Genomic DNA, 22,380 nt, shown 5'->3' on the forward strand with positions numbered 1-22,380 from the left:
ACTCCCTCAGATACACACTGTCAACATCAGATTAGCCACTAACCTACTTGTGGCGCACAACCTCCCACGCCCCCGCAGAGGCTATAAATACTCATCTATCCGTTCTGTGCATTGATCCCTTCTGTGCAGTGCTGGCAGGCAGTGCACACAGTGAGACTAATGAAGGTGCTAATAGAGGAGAGGACGCCGAGAGACGAGCGATGTGTGCACGTCAGACGGAGGAGGAGAGGGACACGTGTGTGTGTGTGTGTGTGCGCGACGTACAGGATTTAACCTGGACCCTGAACGCAGCAGCACCACCTCCACATCAGCTGCCCAGCGCGACTGCACTGCACATCACGATTTTTTCTTTTCTTTTCTTTGGTACGAGTGGATGATGTGGATGAGGTGTGTCGGGACGCACGACGTGACGCTTATATCACAGGTGTTACGGTCTGGTGTTCGTGGGAAACCCGGTGAAACAATTAGTCGATTCATCGATTAGTCATTTCAAAGTACACCACTTTTCTATACTTTTTTTTATTTTATTTTTTATCAATTTTGCTACTTAATTCATTGTTAAGATCAATCAAATAAGCGAGAACGCCAAATGTTTTCTCTGGTTCCAAGCAGACGTGCTGTAGATACATTTTGTGTCAACATACAAACAGGATGTTGTGAATAATCGTGTCTGGCCGGTCGACTGGAGACAAGTCGCTGAGACAAGTTTGTTTTTTTTGTTTTTGGCCAGACATCCAGTGTGAATCATGTGCCTCAGACAATTCAGTCTTCCACAGGTGGAAAAGCTCTCGACACACAGATAAACAGGATGCACATGACATGACCACAACTCTGGAGCATGAACACTGATGGCACTTTCATCCATTTGAAATCAAACCTACAACACAATGTGAACACTTTCTAACCGTTTGTTGGTTTTCATCGCTCACTTTTGCTGGATGAGGAAGTTGTTCCTCTTTTAACTGATCATAACACACACCCACACACACACACACACAGCGACTGAACTGCTGCAACACCTGCGCACTCTGCAGAGACTCAGAGTTAGTCATGACATTCACATGGAAGATGAATTCATGGCTGTAAACAACGATGCCTGGATGTTCGTTTTAACAAGGCACACCTGAACCGCAGCCTGAGTCACACATGAACGCCCTCCAGGTTCCCACAAAGGGCTTCCGACTCCCTCGCACAGATTCACGTTGAAGCCGCCCCTTTATTGAGATTTTAACATTTGTTTTAGGGAGGGGGAATGTGGTGGTGGGGGGGGGGGGGGGGGGGGAGCCAGAAGCCATGACACCACCCAGAATCCGAGGTTTAAATATATCACCCATTTTCTCCTCTTCGTTCTTTTTTCCTCCTTCAGCAAGCACCATGCTGTTAGAGGAAGGAAGTTGGGGATTGTCGCAGCTCAAGAATTCCCCGGAGACTCTCCCACCCGTGAGACATCATAAGCTCAACCCCCCCCCTCCATCATCTCTCCCCATGGCAACAGCGGCTAAAGGAAGAGATGGCCCGTGTTACACAAGAGGATGAAGCTTTGCCAAACGCCAGGCAGCCCCCTCCTCCTCCTCATCCTCCTCCCCCTCCTCCTCCCTCTTGCACATATTTTCACAGCCTCCCCATTAACCCTTCTTAAATTTGTCCCCTCTTAACCCCCAAAATCGTTCCCTCACTCCTTCACACCTTGAACTCTGGCTCTCTGCCATCCCGGTCCTCTTTGCGCCCTTTTCATTGTATGTCCCGGTAGAAACACTGTGCTGCTGCTGCTGCTGCTGCTGCTGCTGCTGCTGCTGCTGCACGACTCACAAGCTTTCCATTTCCAAACAACGACAAAAAAAAAAAAAAAGAAGAAGAGAGAAGCTATTTCTACTGACCTGATAGTCAGCTTGACGCAATCGCCTGATGGAGGCTCAGTGTGACCGCTTGACCCTGCTGAGCGGAGTGGAGCACGATTTCCCAGTGTTAAGCTTTCGTCGAAGACTCAGAGTTTCTGCAGGGTTCAGACGGCTGAATCCCGAGTCTTTGTGAGGGACAGCAGCCGATGTGTTATTAATTATATCATCTTTTTTCCCCCAGTGCTTTCCAGAATTGTAGAATAAAGCTGAAATTTGCGCCAAAAAGGTTGCGCCATTTTTCAAGCAAAAAATCATGAAAGAATGCCAAACATTTTCTGATGACGGCGTCACAAATTAAATCCTTATTCGCTTTTCTTAGTCATAGACATTATTTTAACTCAACGCCTTTGAAGAGAGTTTAATGAGCTTTTTTGTTTTTATATCGTAGACATAACGATCAGTTGGTTCATCGTCCATCGTTTTATCAGTATGTGAACATATACAAGGAATTTGACTCTGGTTTGACATTGCTGTCAGTACTATAAATAAACATACATCGAGGAACAAGGACAACAACAACGACACGGTAACGCTGCCGTCGCGTAGAGCTGTCGAGTGGCATCAGGCCGACGTGGACAAAACGAAGCAGGGGTCGGATTCAGGCTTCATTTGAATTATAATTGAAAATTCCGAGCATTGCTGCTCACAGCAGACAAGAGGGAAAAAATCTGAGACATTTGTGACTTGAATTTAAGACTTTTCAACAAGTTTTTTTGGGCAGTGAATTGTCAGCCTTTGTAAGACCCCACAGATGCCCCCGGATGACCTCATCACACCTGACCGTCACCTGTCAGCGCTGTCTCCACTCCGGCACAGAGCCGAGTGGGCCGGCAAACCTCCCGACCTCGCTCTAAACGTGTGTGTGTGTGTGTGTGTGTGTGTGTGTGTGTGTGCGCGTGTGTGTGTCTGTGTGTCTGTGTGTGTGTGTGTGTGTGTGTGTGTGTGTGTGTACAGCGTCGTCCATCAGCCCGCGTCTATGTCCAGAGAATATTGACCTGACCTCGCTGACCCTGCTCAACCTTCCTCATGACTCACTCACTGTTTGGGGGCTTTCAATCTTTCACCATCGACCCCCTGGAATCCACTGGGTCTGGGGCGGCCGAGGAACAATCCCTCCCCGCCCCTCCCCTACAATCCCCATCCCCTCACAGTGACTGACACTTCAGGGCATTCAACACTCACTTCCTCCCACTCCTCCCCCTCCTCCTCCTCCTCCCCCTCGCTCAGTCAATATCTCACAAACACAGACCGCGCCGATGAAACAACATATTTCCTGCTGATGGCAAACTGGGCTGCACAAGCAGCGAGGAAATAATCAAAACAAAGAGCTGAGTTTATGAATGAACAGGCAGGCCTTCGCAGTATGAGGTGGGGCCCTGTTTTATTTAGGGGTATTTTTTTAAAGGAGGCCCTACAGAGGGAACTTGTTTGCTGACATCCGAAGGGTCCACCGACCGATTCCTGTAAAACACCCACAGTCTGGAGTTATATTGCCCTCAGCTCCATTATTCAGCATCCTGCTTTCTGCTGACGGACCACTGAGGCCTGCGCGCTCCCAGACTCGGAGCGAGCCCTCACATGAATGTATGTAGAAAAACAGGCTTGAGGCTGTGGATCGGTGCTGAGCAAAAAAAAAAACTGGCACAGAATATTTGGTCACATTCATAAACTTGTTAACGTCTTCATTTGATTTTAGTTTTGACAAAACTGTAGTTCGTTTTAGGATGCAGCTGTTGACACAGAATTGTTTTTTTTTTTTTTTTCAAAACTAAAAAACTAAAACAGCAACAAAATTAATTTCTACCATGTGTGTGCTCCTTTAACTTTGGTTCAGTCCACAGGGCATTCTGTCTACATGCGTCCTGTCGTGGGCTGCGTCTTCCTTTACTCAGCGTTAATTGGTTTGTAGAATGTTTGTAATAATAATCATAATTCTAGAAAACAAAAGAATTATGTTTTCAGCATCTGGAGAAACTATCATCAAAATACAGTATCTGAAAAGAGGGTATCTCTGGTATCATTACCAAAACTCTGGTATCATATTTTTTAAGTCAATATGTAGGTTACATTGAGTGTGGAGCTGAGGTCAGGACGTGGTTGGCATGAAGACTGGAAGCAGGTAGAAACCAGCCAAAGTAAAAAAAAGAAAAGAAAATGAAAAAGTTCAATTGAATCTCTCATCCTCACCAACGGGTCTTAATTTCTGTCAACATGCGGCCTTTTGAGAAAAAACACAACAGTCTTCTCAGCCATCAGCAGCAGAGTTTCCTTCCCTGCTCGCCACAAAAAGGTTTACTGCAATTTTCTCTAATCATTTCAAATTGCTTGTTGTGCTGCTAAATGCACGGCCTTCTTAAAATCCCCCCTCTGAGCTTCTTCACTTTGCACGCGTCACTATGTTGTTGTTGTTGTTGTTTGTGGGGAGGGGAGGGGGGTATTCTCTGAGAATTGTGGTGTGGACATTTTTAAGAAATGTGTCTTCTGACGTGTTTGCTGGCTGCAAGCGAAGCAACAGCTCCCGTTCCCACGAGGCCTGGTCGTTAGTCATTCCCCCGCCTGATGCATGTGACTCTATAGAGAAGCACAACCACACAGCCCGCGCTGTCATTGGCCGGCGAGCTGCAGCGATGACGACGGACGACCCACGCAGCAAGAGGAACAGCGAGTGTCAGTGTTGATATATACAGCCCACAGCGTGACCTTAAGGAAACCACACAGACAACCACTCTGCCTCCCTCGCCCCATCTGCCCACCTGCCCTCTCCGCTCCACCTCAACATCTGGCGGCCACAGCAGCAGGCGACCCGTCGCCCCGAGTCAAGGACGACGTCTCCTGAAGGCTGAGGCATAATTTATGATCTTACATTTTCTACGCGTAAATCGCAGGGGAAAAACACACCACAGTCGCAGATCTGTGCATGTCACAGTGAGCAGAGTGACATTGAATTAATTACACAACGAGCTAGTATGCCGCTGCAGCAAACTGCTCCCTTCAATACTAATGGCAGAGCGGATGTGTTCATGAACGTACAGGAAGAGTCTGCAGCTCCCTGCATTCATCTGAGCTCACCTGACCCCCGACCAGATGACCGGCGCCTGGGAACATTACGACGAAGAGGTTTTGAGGCAGCTACGAATGTCTGACTCCACCTCCGGGCCTGTCACTCACAGGGTAGAGGGGGGGTGAACGGCGGCTCTCCGCCACCAGATCTAAACTGACATCCACACAATCAGCGAATGTTACGCAGCCACCTTCCGCCCGTTTCTCCATCAAACCCCCGAGCCCGACTCGAGGTTGAACCGACAGTACAGCTGCCTCTCCTCCTCTCAGGAGACGTTTCGTCTTCTTCTTCTTCCTCCTCCTCTCCTCCTCCTCCTCTCGCAGCGCGAGTGTGACCTTGGTTACGGTCACAAGCTGCCGAGGTCCTGCACTCAACGTCCTATTTTCTGAGGCGCTCGCTTCATCGAGCCTTTGAGATGGTTAGACAAAGTGTGTTTCCATCCACCTGTTTCTCAAGCATTTTCAATTTAGGGGCTTGAAATGGAAGATGCATGGGAAATGCAAGAATATTGCAGAAAAGTTTTTACACTTGGCTTTTGGCATTGATCAAAACTAAATTTGAGAGAGTACAATGGAAAAAGATTTAGCGAATGAATCCTGATGTGCATGAATGTACATTATTTCCAATGTCCAAGTGTTGGGGTGGTGACAAAATGTATTCAAGTCATCAGACATCCAGATTAGCTGAATCTGTGTAATGTAATCAAAGAGGGAATTTTATGCTAAAAAGAAATAGCGACTACCAACTCAAACTGCCGAAGTCTCGTGTCTAAACTTTTGAAGTGATTCTTCAGCTGTGGATTTTCTCCCCCCATCGCCTGACACTGAAATTTCATTTCGAGGAAATAATTTGCCGCCTCATTTCATGAATATGAAGAATCATTACAGCTGTTACACCTGTGTCAGTGTCTATATGGGAACATATAGACTATTATCAACAATTGAACCAATCATTTAGATTGGGATTAGATCCACGTAACGAGGAGAATGTCAGACCTCAGCGATGTCCATTCACCCCACTTTTGTCTGACTTCATACCATCATAATAATCGTCGCTTTCCTCGCTTCTTACTGTGCAGTTCAGCTTTTCCTTATTTTTTTTCCCAGAATGCTTTGCCGCCCTCCTTCATCTTGTTACCTCTGTCTTCCTCCTCCCTCCACAGTCGTAGGAGGTTCCAGCGGCAGGACACAAGGCGCAGCACCTGCAGACCGAGACTCATGCTGCTCTGTTTCCCTGGCAACCCCGACATTGGGCTTCGCTTGTGCAAAACCATTAGGCAATGCCAGCTCCCCACACACACACACACACACACACACACACACACACACACACACACACACACACACACACACACACACACACACACACACACACACACACACACACACACACACACACACACACACACACACACACACACACACACACACACCCTTTTAAGTGTTTCCGGCCGGCCGACGTTCGCTTCTTTTTTTTTTCTTTTCTTAATTTAAGCAGTTTTTTCCAAAGCTTTTTCTTTTTTACCTCTAACTCCAGCAGCCTAACTCGCGTCACATTTTCCCCACAGTCATAAAAAAGGACCCCCCCCCCTCCCTCTGGGACTGAGCAGCCCTCGTCTTAACAGAGGCAGGTTTTGTTTTGGGGGCATTTCTCTGCAGATGACATCCAGTACACATGCACTATATGCACCGTGTGCATAGGAGGAGCTCTCCGCCCCCTCAGCGTGTCATGAGCACGTCTCCAAATAATGTGACATCCAGCCCCGGCGTCGGTCGCGTTTCACCACTGTTGGGAGAATTTCTTCCACTCTTCTGCGTCTCTGCGCTGACGTTAGCAGAGGCAAATCCAGGCAGGCCCCCACCCTGCTACCCCATCATTCCCGCTCAGACGCCAACGCTCACCTTTGAGAGTTGCCAAAATCAATGCTGCTCAACAAAGTTTCCAGGAAGTGGCTCTGTAGGCCGCAAAAGCGCACCTGTGGAGGGAAAGGGTGTGTGTGTGTGTGTGTGTGTGTGAGAAGGTCTCTGTTCGTTAGTTCCAATTTAAGTCGGCCTACCTGAGCCCTTCATTAATGCTTCGGTTTGAAAAGTTTAAGCTCAGTAATTCGACTGACTGGGCAGCAGTCCTTGTTACTGACCCCAGACGAAGCCCAGGACACACACACACACACACACACACACACACACACACACACACACACACACACACACACACACACACACACACACACACACACACACACACACACACACACACACACACACACACACACACACACACACACACACACACACACACACACACACACACACACACACACACACACACACACACACACACACACGAAAAGGCTTTGCAGGCTTTTAATGAATGACGCCTTCATTATTCGCAGAACATTTTGTCTCATGCGAAATGACATTGATTCCTTCACAGAGCGTCACTCGCAGCACAGACGAGAAGGTGCACGACTTAACGAACGGAGAAGCACAAACATATACCGTACGTGCCCACAGCTGAAAAACACACACACACACACAAACAAACCCAAGACCTTTTCTGCACAGGCAGGCGGGCGGTGTTAGCCGTGGTATTAGTCACCAACGTCTCATAAGCTGGCAGGAGTTTGACAGACATTCAAACTGAAAGTCTGAACACTGCAGATGGTTTTAGGTGAGGGGGGAGGAAGAAAGGCCAGAGTGGGACTTCAACCAAACAACTGAATTAAAGTCAGCACACTGAGCAACACTGGTGTCTACAGTGGACGTAGACGAAAACCTGATCATTTATGATCTTTGTGGGAGGTTTAAATAGTCGCGGGTGGGGGGTTTGTAACAGAGATGAAATATAATCTGAGACTATTCTAAGAAGTGATCGTTCATTTCAAGAAAAAAAACAAATGCAGACAACCTCAGCTTCTTAATTGTGGAGATTTGTAGGAGGTGGTGACGTCATGCTTCATAATTATAAAGACACGTCAGCAAGAAAATAACTAGCTGATTCATTGATAATGAAAGATGTTTGAAAATAAAATAAATGTATAAAGTGAATTGAACGTACTTGATTGATGTATCAACCAATTCAATTCTTACTGTTGCAGCTCTGATTCTGAGCATTCAGTGGAAAACAAACATGAGGTTGTATTGTTTAAAATGTTTCTTTGGGCCATTTCCAATAAAGTAAAAATATTCAAAATATGATTCATACTTGAATGAATTTACACTAAGCGCATTGTAAATTGTTGACAGGCACATTAGTTCACAATCACAGCTCACGTCCTCAAAACATCCAAGTCCAAATAACAATGATGGTAATAATATAATAATAATAATAATAAAATAATAATAATTACATCTGTAATCCAATTTGCAGACTGACAGATTAGTTTTCCTGTGAACCAGATGTTGCCAGGTGTTGGCGAGGTTTCCCTCCCACGGGCCGACAAAGTGATTAAAAAACGCTGCCATTCGTGACACGCACCTCGCAATTAAGAGTTCACCAAAAAGGAAAAAATGGAAGAAGTTGCAAGTTCCTGCTCTCCGATAATCACACTTTCCATCATCACAAATATGATTTTGCAGTGTCTGAACTGCGAGCTGATCTATTACAAGCGAGCTCACAGTGATAAAGGCACTAAAGCTTTTATTCATCCATTAAAAGAAAAAGAGAAGGAATAGACATTAACCCACATTTCAGGATGGCAAAGTGAGCCCTCGGTTGTTGTGTTTCCCCCCTCCACCATATTCAATTTCATTCACACAAAATATGGCCATAAAAATTCCTCGCTCGCTGGCCCCTCCCTGTCAGAGTGAGAGCTTCTCTGAGGTTACCACCGAGCTAAACAGACATCCCTCAGCTAGTTTCAGCCTGTCTGTTGTAGTTACTGTTGCTAAAAACTCTGGTTTATTCCTGCCTCCGGGAAGAGAAGTTCCCTTTGTGTGAATCTCGCTGCGTTCACACACACTGTAATTTGAAGGGACTGTACGGAAACACTGGTTTGGCTGCCTAAGCATGACACAACATGTAAAAATCCATCCGCCGAGGCCGAGATGTTTAACTCTTTCTCTGCACCTCTCGGGCATTTACATAACATTAAAAAAAATAATTGTTTTTCAACGGTCTAAATTACAATGTGGGCCAGTGTTACAGTAACTATTATATATTCCATTTTTACAAAGAGGGTACAATGACTTTTGACATATTCGTGTAAACAGCCTCAAAGTTTCAAACCCAACAGCGCGTCAAAGGCTACGAGACGTTTAATTCTCCTCTTTCAAAAAAGCTCACACGGCATTTGTAAATATATGTCTTTATGATATTTGGGAAAACCTTCACTGCAAAATTCCCATCCAGCAGCAACATTCTCACATACAGCCCCGAGAGCAGCTTTTATTTAGCCGAAAGGTATAAATGTAACATTGTTACTCTTCGCATTATCAGATGAACACCAGATAAAAGAATTTCTACGACTTCCTTTGTGAGAAATTCATTTCAATTTCAGCTTGACCTTTTAGAAATGAAGCTGCTGCATAGGGCCTCATCATGGTGCGGTACGGGAGACCCCCCACCACGGGTTCATGTGACCACAAGGCAAACATCTGACACATGGCAAACCGCTCCGACCTTCATGACGAGACACTTCTGAGCCCTAAAAGCTCAGATCTCCTCAGAACGCGGCCGGAAAAAAACCGCCCGACCTGTGCTGTGGTTTTAAACGACAAAAAACAAACAACTGTGTGTCCAGTTTTTCCGGCGCAGTTGATTCTGACCTTGCATATTTGACCGCAGTCAGCGCCGTGGTCATATGAGCGGTCGATCATTAACAGGAAACTGCCGTCGGTTTGCTGCAAATTACCGAGGAGGTGAAAAACAACATGAGCCTTCATCCTGAGGCCAATTCTGCACCTGCTTAAAGCATAATGAATGAAACGTCCTCGCCAATTACACCTCTAATCATTAATCAGCCATCAGGTTTAATGTGATAAGAGGCGCAGACGTTATTTCTGTGCCGCAACATCGGTGCTGGGCACAGCGAGGAATGTCCGAGGGATGTGAAACTCCAACTCAGTCTCCCTGCGTCGGCGTTACAGGGTAAACATTTTCCACCTCGTTAAAAAAAACGTACACCCACTTTCACTGCAGTGTTTCGCCATTTACCACGCAGCATGTCCTCCTGCTGAAGCAGGGGGGACCAGACCTGTTGGGCTCCGGCGCGAGGAGCCCCTTTTTTTACAAGACAAGAGGAATGCAGAGTCAGATCTATAAACACCGGCGTTGCTCACAAGTCTGGGCATTTTCTGGGGGGCGTTTGAGAAGCGAGGGAGAGAAAAACCGTAGGGCCTCGCAGACGGACGGATGACAAACACCACGGAGCCCCCGTGGAGGCGTCGCCTGGATGACGCCGCTTACGGCAGGAAAAAGAGAGAGAAAAACTGCCTGCAGGCAACTAGTTGCACAAAGGGAGCGGGAGTGAAAGCAGCTGAGTGCAATTTGTCCCAGAGTTTAATAAACTGCACTTGTTTCGAAATCAGTGCGTCTTAACTCCGGGTCACGTTTTTCCATTGCAGCCAAGGAGACGCAGCAATCTGCACGGCAACAACTTTTATATTTAAAAGCAGAGGCGAACATTTTAACGTTTTACCAGACCAAAATGACAAAACATATTGACAGAAATGACAGTATAGTGGGGGAAGTATAGCTTTAAGTAAGGAGTACTGTGTGTACTTCTACACTCGAAATTAGACTTGTTTTAAATTAATAAAAGTTCCGTATTTCAGCTCATTTTTGCTTTAATTCTTTGTCTCAATTCATTCATCACTAGTTAGGCTGATGTATATATGCTTCACTTTTATTCAGTATAGCAAATGTTCATAATTTACACTATATTCTGTTTTTAAAGTTATTTATCTACAGTTTTAGAGCTGGAGATATTTGCTTTATGCAGAAAGCTGATACATTGAATTTTTCGAACTAACAAAATCAATATCAGTCACAAAAATCTAGTACTAGTCCAGATTATTTTATTTTTACGTGAATCTGCTCTTCTGCGTTTGCTGCTGTGACACTTAATTTGCCTGCGTGAGGTCAACAAAATGTTTAGATAGTTATGACCTATATCTGAATCCAGAAAAAATCATGAGAGAAGTGGATCGGTTTGTTTTTAATCTGATTAAATACAGGAATTCATATGAAAAGAACCAAAACTCTTACAAAGTCCTTTCAGTCAACTTTTTCCGTAACCAATGGTCCAATATTCCACCAAATGTTACTGAAACAAATAAGATAAACATGAGAACGAAAACAGAACTTCCTCAAAAGAAAAGTCCATCAGGCAAAACTATATTGGGGCCGTCAGGGACTTATCGTACAACTTCATCTCTTAAAGTAAAAAAACTAAAAAGTCGTCACTGTTCTCATTTCGTGGCCTTTCTGGATTTGACACCTGCTTCCATGTGTGGAAGCTAAAATGTTGAATCCTCCAGTTCGTCCGTCTTCTGGATGCCGGAGGATAAAAAAGGACATTTGTGGCTGCGGCTCTCCCTCTCACCACACAGACAAACAGACCACCAGGGACGAGCCACGTAATGACAGCGTCCACACTTGAGGTCGGCCCCCGTGGTCTCCGCTGCTCTCTGGATGCGCAGGTCACCTATAATTCACAAATACGACTTGTGATTAACGTGTCCTGAAGTAAATGAACCCCGTATGTTTCGCTCCATTTAAACTCGCAAGTATTGTCACGTCCGAATAAGTCGTTTCGATGTACACGATGCAAACGCTGAGCACTGAATATTCTATTCTATTATTCAGATTGAAATAGACTTTGGTTTATCAGAGAATTATCATCTTTTAGATGTTTGAAGATAAATAAAGATTAAATAACAAATCTAACTCCCTGTGTTCTATTTACTCATGTTAGAGCTCAGTATCACTAGAAATCATAGTTTTCTGTTTAGTTTTCCTCACTGCATTTCTCTAAAACACCAAAAAAAAAAAAAATAAATAGATTCCTCTTACCTTTTTGTAACCCAGGGTGGCGGATGCAGAGCTGGTGGCACGGAAAGATGAAATTCTCAGTGGGTGATTTCACACTTTTTTCCCCCCACCTTCTCCTTTTCAATGGAAATAAATGCTTAATAGATCTTATGCCAAAAATAAATTTCCTTCAGTTCTCGGGTAAATCCCTGTATTTCCGAGATGTGTCGTTATACTTCGTCCAGCTGTGACGCCTTTTTTCATTGAACGAACGCGCAGATGTCCAGTTGTTTTAAGATTCTTTTTTTGTTTTACCATTTATTTTCAATATTTCAACCTCAAACTGTGTAGTTTGAAAATGTACAGCTGATATATTAATTTAAGTGGAACAAAATATGAAAAAATTCTAAGCTGCATCAACCACAGACCTATTTTCTGCTTAAATGGAAAACCCACCTGTGGGTTTGCATAGGTGTAATATAAACCTGGTGTATCTGCTAATCTGGGGCCTTTTTGACTATAACTTTAACAAACTTTCATGATACAGAAAAAGGTCAGTGGAGTTATACGGTTTGGTTTTACTGTAAACTGTCCATATTAAGAAAGACTGTCAATTGCTCACTATAATTTCCACAATATCTGAATTCAGATTTCAATAATTTGGGGAGAGTAAGGGCTGTTGCACTATGATCCACCCTCCCCTTGATGTATCTCTGATGTCCACAGAGAGAGAGAGAGTGTGTGTGTGTGTGTGTGTGTGTGTGTGTGTGTGTGTGTGTGTGTGTGTGTGTGTGTGTGTGTGTGTGTGTGTGTGTGTGTGTGTGTGTGTGTGTGTGTGTGTGTGTGTGTGTGTGTGTGTGTGTGTGTGTGTGTGTGCGCGCGAGAAGAGGAAACCTCTGCGTGTGTGTCCCTCCTGAGCTGCTTAGAGACCAGCTGTTTGACAAAAGTAAACAACATCTCAGAGGGGAACAGGAGTTCCTAACTTCCTGCATTGTTATCCACAAACTGCGTCATGGGTTCATTCCTCATATGCACGCACGCATGCACGCACACACGCACGCACGCACACTTCAACAGGGCTACAAATATTTGGAGCCTGCTGCATAACGAAGACTTGAGTTAAACTTTTCATCGTGGTCACTTTCCCTTCGGGGTAAATGACAGATCGGGAACCCGAGGGCAGTGTTTCAGGAGAGAGGGAAAAAAATGGAGAACAGAAGTTGACAGAATATTCAGCGGACGATTCCTCAGTTGTTGTGTTTACAGTGTGTGATGGTTTATTATGATCCAGATTGAAATACAGCCAGGAACGCTGTGCCAAATTTTCGTTCAAAACAAAACGGACTCACACTTCCTTCCTCTTGTTTTCATCTGCTCACTTTTCATTTAGTTCTACAGTTACACACCGAGGATACCGGTTTATAATCAACGACAATCCAGAGTGTTCCCAGTACAGGTACTTCTCTTCAGTGCTGGGTGATAATCTAGGTTATGATTCATAAACCCTCAGCAGGATCATATTGTGATGTTGGCACTGCATCAGTTTTATCTCTCTACAAACATTTGATGTCTACATTAATGAAACCAGACAAACTGTAATCAAAAACAATATCAATTTTAGTTTTACACATATCAAGAGGTTTGGGGTCGTGGAATGATTTATTGCTTTGAACATCGGTTTTATTATTATTTCAATTTTATGATGAATTTTGGAGAATATCAAACTATGTAGGAAATTGGTTGCTGTTAACGCCCGTCAAGAGCAAAAATTTGTAAAACAAAAAATATTCGCAAGATTCGGCCGCTCTATTGAGAAGATGCTTCTCTCCGTCATACATCATCGTAAGATAAATATCTTTTGTGATTTGGAATCCGTGTCGACGAAACAATGACAATGTAGTTCAAGAAGCTGTGATGGATCATGTTGACGTTTCTTAGACCCCAAAAAAATGAATCGAAAAACAATCTGCGGAAAATCAATAATGAAAGAGTATTTGCGTTAGCTGCAGTTGATTTAACTCCTCTCCGTCGACAACGAGAGTGTATGAATCACAAAATGTGATATCTTATCATGTACTCGTTCCCTCCTTCATGTACTCGTTCCCTCCTACATGCTGCGTTTCCCCTCTAACACCAGCGACGGCGGTTGCAGCCAGGTCGGGCTTGTGTCCAACACAACAATTCCTCCTTTGTGTCCCGCAGCAGGACACAAAGTGTGTCAAGTCAGATTTCAGACGAGCGCTGAGGGAAAATGCGAGTGTGGCGCTTTTTTGTGTCCGAGTCAAACTGCTGCCAAGCCCTCGCAGGCAGAGAAGACCCCGAGAAGAGGCTTCCCGTCATCCGGCCAAAACTCAGAAGACTGAACTAAACAGCAGTAATTAATCGTAATCTTCGCTGAGATTAATTAATGCTCCGCCATTACGCAAAGCAAACACTGTGTGACTCATTTTGGCTTGGAGCGGAGCGTTACTGAAGCCAGACTCGGGCATTGAACACCATCATGTGACGGGCTGCACGGCCCTGTGAGGAGGGCTCTTCTGAGTGTCCAGGGACAAAAAAGGAGCAGGACTTTAAGCATGTGATACCATGCTACGTAATTAGCATTTCCTGTCTGATGAAGGAAGCGCCTTGAGCGCAGGGCCAGGAAGAGAAGAGAGGGGTGGTGAACTGGGTCAAAAGGCAAAACAAGACACTAAACAGACGTCTCAGTGGGTTTTTTCGGAGGAGGAGGAAGTGGAGCTGGGTTCTCCCAACCTCGCAGAACACACTGACGGGGGGGGGGGGGGGGGCGTCTGAACGAAGGGACTGAAACATCGTCGATCGAACGGCCGCAAAGAGAGGAAAATGAATGACCACAAACAAAAAGAAAAATGTTAAATAGACCCACGGGTACAAAGAGACGTGAGACGATCGCGAAGAGATTCGACGGATGCAGAACGTGGACGAAGTGACACAAGAATGACTGCAAAACAACAAGAAAAGAGACAAAAGACAAGTACAAAGACCCCAATATGAAAATGTCTCCCCCCTGATTTCAGGATCATCCATCCCAGTCAAATTACTGCAAATTAAGCTCTTTTCAAATCCAAATCTTTTACTCTCAGACAATAAAAAGAACCAAAAACACTGCTGCAGCTGCAGCGCTGTTGTGTGCACGCCGAGAAAAACAAGGGACCAGTCACCATTAAAAATAGACTCCAGTCTCATTTGGCAGCCGTTTCTCTGCCGGGTGATGTAATGCACTGTTCTGAAACTTAATTATTTATGTTGTTTGGCCAAGTAAGCTCAATAAAAAGGGAAAACGGCACACAGGAAGTGTTGATAGGATAAATAAACAGGCTGCTCGCGGACACAAGGAAAATCTGCTCCGCCGCGCGACTGCCGGGGGGGGACGCCGCGCCAGTGATGCACATATTTTCACACCCAGCATGCAACGCTGCATATTCTAGAGATCTGTGAACTGCAAACGTCTGTTGACACGTGAATCTGTCAGTTCTCGACACAGCACGAGGTCCTTTCGACGCCAACCGGTGCTCCGTGTTATCGTGGAAAGATGCTGCGGCCTCACTATGATTCAATGTGCTGTCAACAGCACTACGATACTCAATATGTGCTTTGTTGTGCATTAAGTGTTTTGCTGCTGCAGGAAAATCATCTAGGATTCACCTCATTTCATCTCAAGCCAATTCTTTCACTGATGTCAACACATTTATATTCTTGTCTTGGAATCCACGTCTGCATTTTGACACCGTGGTTTTATCAGATGTGACACTACGGCCCCTGTGTGACCACAATGTGGCCACTTATGTGAGATCGGTGACGTCCACGTGGTCGCAGCCCCGGCCGTATGTCGATACACACATTTACGAAGACTGATAAAACACACGATAGTCTTGTTTGTCGAATCATACTGGTCATGATGAGGCAGATTAAAGTTATGAAGTGATGGAAGTCTTTGTCGAGCATTTTTGTACTCCCATCAGTACGAAACACAGCGGATCGACCGTGGAGGAGCTGGTTCCACAGAGGAAGACGACCATGGCACCAGCCGAAAACAAGTTTGATCCTGAATCTGATTTCAACATCCAACACAAGCTGCGGCCTTGAAACTAGTTAGAACTGGAAGACAAACACCTACAACTTGAACCAAGTCGACCGAGCAGAAGGTCACGTTTCATCTTGTCCTGTTTAGACTGTTGGGGTGGATCCGGAAAGTCCTTCCTGTCACCTTCTACATTTCCTTAAGGCTTAGGAAAAGCCAACAGCACTGCTCAGAGAATCCAACTCCATTTATGTCATTGATGCGCGTCTGCCGTGGCGAAACTACACAATTCCCAAGATGGACACAACAAAAAAGGCTAAAAGGCTACTTCTTAACGGTTTTGAAAAACTCACCTTTTAAGTTTTTCGGGTTGTTCTGCTTGGTGCGCGGCATCTTTTCCGCCTCAGCTCACAGGTGCATCTTGGAGAAAGTGTTGTCTACCGCTGGACCATGAGACGAGCCGACTCCTGAGCCACAGTCTGGGTACATCTACGGAAAGAAAGGAAGAAAGAAAAAGAAAAAAATCATGGAGAGTGAGAACCGGCTAAACGTGACCTCCACAGATCAATATGCCGGCCCCTGCAGTGCGTTTAGTCTCCCCTCTGCTCCCACTTGGCAGCTGTCTGGGAGTCCAGGACAGAGCCGCTGATTGAGTTTATTCCTCACACAGGTGCCCCGGCCGGACTTTTCGCTTCAGCCCCCACCTCCCTCCCATCCTCCCCTCCGAGCTGCTCTGTAATAATGTGCAGTGCGGACTGGGGCGGCTGTCAGTGGGAGGAGGTGAAAAATATGCTCACCCACTTTTCAATATAACCTCTGCAGCAGCAGCTGCTGCTATCTGCCACCGATGTCAGACAAAAGACAAGAGCGGGGAGAAGAGAGAGGTGCCGGATCCGCTGTTGTTTATGGGGGAAGCGCATGATTGACATGTCAGCGGCTGATACCGAGAGAGTCTGCTCGTCAGCTGTGACGAATGTCAACGCGGGTGACAGACGATGCAAACAATAAGGTCCTCTGTGTGTGTGTGTGTGTGTGTGTGTGTGTGTGTGTGTGTGTGTGTGTGTGTGTGTGTGTGTGTGTGTGTGTGTGTGTGTGTGTGTGTGTGTGTGTGTGTGTGTGTGTGTGTGAGTGAGTGAGTGTGTCGTCAGAGAAATCTCCCAGGTGAACTTCGAAACAAGTCCAAACATCAAACGGCGGCCATGACAGAACTAGGGCTGCAACTAACAATTATTATAATCTGTTGATTATTTTCTCGATTAATCGATTAGTTGTTCGGTCCATAAAATGTCTTAAAATGGTGAAAAAAGGTTGATCGTGTTTCCCGAAACCTCAAGATGATGTTTTGTTTTGTCCACACATCAAAGATATATAGAAACCCGAAAATATTCACATGGAAGAAGCTGAAATCAGAGATTTTTCACCTTTTTTTTCTTCATAAAAACTACTATTACCAATTAATCGATTATCAAAACAGTTGGCGATTAATTCAGTCATCGATTATTAATCGACTAACTGTTACAGCTCTGGACAGAACCCACCTTCACCTGGGGGTTCACTTCCCATTTCCAATTTCTTTTTCGCGCCCTTTCATTGCACAAAATGAAATATTTTCATGCAGTTTCATGCAAATGCGGTTTTTCTGCAGGGGCAACATGAGGCCAAACAAACAGCTCATGTTGTGAGCTGATTGATATGCATAAACAAGCACAGGAGGGGTAGAAGAAAAAACAAAAACAAGCGTACCTCTGCTCAGACAGCAAATCGTGGATAAATATCTAATTTAATCATATTTAATTTTTAAAAGCTTTCTCGACCCTTACATCATCTTCTCCACCACCACGTCCCCCCCACACAACACTTCTATAACCCTGCAGGTTGCACCGGGGCAGCAGCCTTTTGTCCCCCCCCCCACCCCCACCGACGTTACATAACACTTTACTACAAACTGGATGATGGGTGTTTTTTCGCTCCACACAGCTGGTGCATGTGGCGCTGGAGCCATGACATCATCTCTGAGGGGTTTTTCGCCGCCACAGAGTCGCTGCTGCACCAGGTCGCAGAAGAAAAACAACAACACACACACACACACACACACACACACGCAGGTCGATCACATGTAGAGAGATGCTCACCTGTCCCGCTGCTTCACCGCTGCAGGAGGATGAAGGGATTTTTTTGTTGCATTCGAGTCGGTGCAGGTTATAGACGACGCGGGTGAGGCGGGAAGACGTGCACAGTTTCCTCTGGCAGTGTCTGTCTGTCTGTCAGTGTGTGTGTGTGAGTGTGTGTGTGTGCACAGATACTTGAGGGGAACACCCAGATACGGACAGGAGGAGAGCGCGGTGATGCGTGCGCAGTGAGGAGCGATGTCCTCGCCGGGCAGGAGGAATGCACTCGGGCAGGTGACTAATGACTTCCGCTCACACCTGAGGACGGGTCAGTCAGGGGCGTGACGTGGAGGCGGCGGCGCGCGCACGGCCGCGCCACGCGCACGGCACTGACGGTGTGGCGGGACACGGCTCACGAATCAGACCAATAAACGTCGTGACGTGTCGATACAGATCGATGCAGGATTTTCTTTTTAATTTTCTTTTATGATTTTTTTTTTTTTTTTTAAATTGCATGAGAGGGTGAGCAGCCATATTCAACGACGATGAATAAACGCCGCAGATCACGGGAGCGAGTCGGTTTTTTGGGGGGGATTCAACTGCAGCAGCGTGCGGTGAAGTCAGCGAGAAACAATGCGTGGGAATCGCGTTTTTGGCTTCTTCTATTTTTTTTTTTGTTGTTTTTTTCTAATGCCTGTTGCAACACGTGAACGCCCTGCGCGTGAGTGAGGAGGGAGGAGGGAGGGAGGGGGGAGGGGCCAGGGAAAACCCCTCACCGTCCCTGCAACAGCGGCGCTAGGACGAGGGGGGGGGCGACGCTCCTCTTCCCCTCGTCCCGAACAAAACCGAAGCCTCCTGGCCTGAACACACACGTTCACACACACACACACACACACACACACACAACACACGAACACGGTGAAGGCGACAGGAACAAACGTCACAGGGGAGCTTCAAGTTGTCTCCTCGGAGGAGGAGCAGGGAGAGGAGGGGGGGGGGGGTGTTCTGCACAAGTCCTCTCCCTAGTCAGAAACAACAACACTGCGCCAAAAAACGGCGGGCTCACCTGCCGCTCCCCTCGCCACGGTACAAAACCCTGCGCCCTCCCTCCCTCCTTTAAGTTGACGGGCGAGCTGCTGCTGCTCGAACCGGACGAGGCAGCGTGGAGAGCATGTCCGACCCCGCGAGGCTGCAGGGCTACACGACCGCGACCCGGAGATATCGGCAGTGACAGAAACCCCCCGCTCCCCGGCGGCTCGACACACACACACACACACACACACACAGCGAGGGGAAACCGAACAAGAGTGAATGTTAAGCGTCGATACTCACAGGTGCAGCTCGACTGTCACGGTCGTCACACACCTTCGAGTGCGGCGGAGGGAGCGAGGGGGGGGGGGGGGGCGCAGCGCCGTGTTTTCTCCCTTCACCTTGTCGCTCACTTTCTATTGCAGGAAACCGACAGGCCCACTGACGTCACCGGGGGTCCCGTCTCCGCCTCCCAGCCACGGGGTGTCCTCTCCCGGCGGCGGGGGGGTTCCCGACGGCCGCCGCCGCCGCCGCGCCGCGCCTCTCGCTCACTCCGCCTCGCGTCGTTGCTAGTCCGCCAATGGAAGGGAGGGCGCCCAGCCGTGTCGCCCGTCGCGAGCCCCCCCTCGTCCACCCGCCGGCCCCCACCTACCCTCTCCTCGGCGCATAGCTGCGGACTGACGGTTTTCCCGGAGGTTCCTTGTTGTCAGGTCACGTTGTGCCCCTCCGCCACTTACGACCGGGCTTTCCCGTGCACCGCACCCGCAGCAGGGACACACAACTGCGGGGTGCTCCCGCGCCAGCAGCCGCGGCCCCCATTGGATGTAAATATAATAAAGATGGACGAACCGTGGCCCCTAACCCCTCGCTTAGGGGCCACGGTTCAATGGCAGCCCTACTCCCAGAGCAGGGTTACTTTTTATGGGATTTCTCGAATGACCATGTGGGCGAACTGTAAATCGCTTCACCGAGAAAAAAATTACGAATTGTTAGGACCACATCAAAATGAAATTTAACACCCTTTTCCCGTTAAAACCGGTCAAAGCATGAAATATCAGCAGGGGTGTGTGATGTGGGCTTGTTTAGCGGACGAATGAATTCATAGCACATTTGAATCAGTGCTTCCATGCGGTTTTATCAATAATCATTTGTAATATCATTTACAATAGCATAACATAATTTGCAATAGCATTGAAAAACGTATGAGTCATAGGTAAGGACACATGCTGCATCCATATGGAACCATTATGAAATAGGAAGTCGTGGACATGCTTCCGATAAAGCAGTTAAGTTTGGAGAACGCCGCCACTATACGCAAAGGCAACATGGATGCCACAGAGATCGAGAAATTAGCAAGCTAGCAGGCGTAATGTCGGAAATACAAAAGCACAATATTAAACGGCAAATATCCGGCTGTTGGAAATATCGATATTTTACAATATATCAACCTGTGAAAATGGAAGAGTTTCTGGTAGGCTTACAATCCAAGTGCTTAATATAAAGTTATGTTCGTGTTATTCTTGAGGGAAATCTACCAGTCCAGGCAGTAGAGCCTAACACAAAGGAACAGTAAAACGAAACTGAAGCCTACATTAATTTTCCAACCAACTGAAGACTTCTTGTAGAATCATGTTTCATGGCCACACAAATTGGTGTCCAACTAGTGTTCACGCTGTCTCTAAGTAGTATAATAAAATCGAATACATTAATTTCAAACCACCTGAAACATTGTTAGGTTTTCTGACTTTGCTTTTGAAATGATTGTTTTCCTAGCTCCCTCTCTGCTCGATTTCTTTCACCTTTCCTGTCGTTCTCTTCTCTTTTGGTAGCCAGATTTTACTTTTTAAGGGCATGAATGCTTATATGCATGATACAAATAAACTTGCAGAATTGCAGAACCTTTAACTCCAGGCTCTGAACGCCGGGGCTCCCCTCACCACTACAGCCCTGTTCATGCCTATAAGCTGACATAAATGTCAAACTGTATATTCAAAAACATAGTTTCGAGTGAACTGGCTTAGTTCACGTTTCAAAATGACCTTTGTGAGTTCATTCTCACTTATTTTTTTCCACTTGTGTTTCCCCAGCTTTTACTCATAGTTTCCACAGTAGCTCAAAAGGCCATTTAGCCTTAAAGCTAATGACAAGAAACCTCTGAGTGGAAAGTTTTTGCTTCTTCTTGCTCAGTGTCTCTCTCTCTCTTTTTTCTTTTTTTTTTTTTAATAAACATGTGACAATGCTTTATGAAACAAGGTCGCCCCACACAGAGGCGTGCTCTCACAGCCCAAACCAGTTCAAACAGCTCTGCAAAACAGCATTAAGTGCACGGAAACAATTTGATTATTATTCAGTTACGTGCAATCGTGCTGTTTATTAATTCATTTTGCGAGTTCCTTGGACTCATTGGCTGCAGAGGAAACTATAGCTGTTGCTCAAACTATGGCCACAGGTACCAATGCACTAGCAGAGCGAAATGCAAAATGTCGGATTTAATCTCAAGTGTAGGAAGAGATGACCCAGATTTCAAAGCTATGACCTGCAGCCTGAACAGTTTCTGATTTTTTTCCCCCGTCAAGTTTGTAGAAACTTTACTGCAGTGAGGCAAATCCACACATTAATAAGTGATTGTGTGACAGCCGCCCACCATCATATCACAGCGCTTCCTGCAGACTGCAGAGTGCGACTCCTGGCACAGTCGAGCTTTATGACTCACCTGTTTCAAATGCAACAGCTTTGAATGGCACATTTGAATAGCGGAACGTTTTTTTGTTTGTTTGTTGCTGTTGTTGTTGCTCAAACGGGAACGAGGTGTTGTCTTTTCACAGCCACAGATCTGGAGCATGAATGCGGCGTTTCTGTCCGCGCAGGGCTTTCAGTCTTGTATGAATGGAGGAGGGGTGTCAGTGACGTGACGCATGTGAAGGGGAGTCAGTTCCTCTCTCACACACATGCGACAAGGATTCTCTTTGACGATCATTTAAAGTGGTCAACTGTTGTCACAGAGGCTTCGCACTTTTCTCCGTGACACGGTGCCTTTTTTTTTTTCTTTTCTGCATTCACTGCTGTCTGTACACCGGCGTAAAAAAAAAGAGATGTTGTTTTCGCATTGCGAGATGAAAAAGGCAAGGAGGGGAATTGTGTTTGTGTGTGTTTGTGTGTGTGTGTGTGTGTGTGTGTGTCTGTGTGTGTGGTGTGTGTGCGCGCGCAAACCTTTTTACATAACCACATTTTTTCCTGAGACGACAGCTTGTTTGGTTTGAGCTACTGCAA

The 22,380-nt window shown here is 46.2% G+C and overlaps 1 protein-coding gene across 2 annotated transcripts in view; it reads right to left on the bottom strand.

The window, feature by feature from the left end:
* The window catches only part of hivep1 (HIVEP zinc finger 1), a 47,662-nt gene extending 28,137 nt beyond the window's left edge, over window positions 1-19,525 (bottom strand). Inside the window, exons 1-2 of one of the 2 annotated variants that reach the window (XM_047330072.1) lie at window positions 19,414-19,525; window positions 16,327-16,462 (exon numbers count right to left, since the gene is read on the bottom strand). In XM_047330072.1, the coding sequence (XP_047186028.1) occupies window positions 16,327-16,366 (40 nt within the window). In that variant the 5' untranslated portion in view covers window positions 16,367-16,462; window positions 19,414-19,525. Of the gene's footprint in view, window positions 1-16,326; window positions 16,463-18,105; window positions 18,855-19,413 lie in introns of those variants that run through there. The other variant, XM_035620852.2, reaches the window with a different exon arrangement.
* Between the last annotated feature and the right edge of the window lie 2,855 nt (window positions 19,526-22,380).

This window comes from Scophthalmus maximus, chromosome 22, assembly GCF_022379125.1.
Source record: "Scophthalmus maximus strain ysfricsl-2021 chromosome 22, ASM2237912v1, whole genome shotgun sequence".
Taxonomy (NCBI): Eukaryota; Metazoa; Chordata; class Actinopteri; order Pleuronectiformes; family Scophthalmidae; genus Scophthalmus; species Scophthalmus maximus.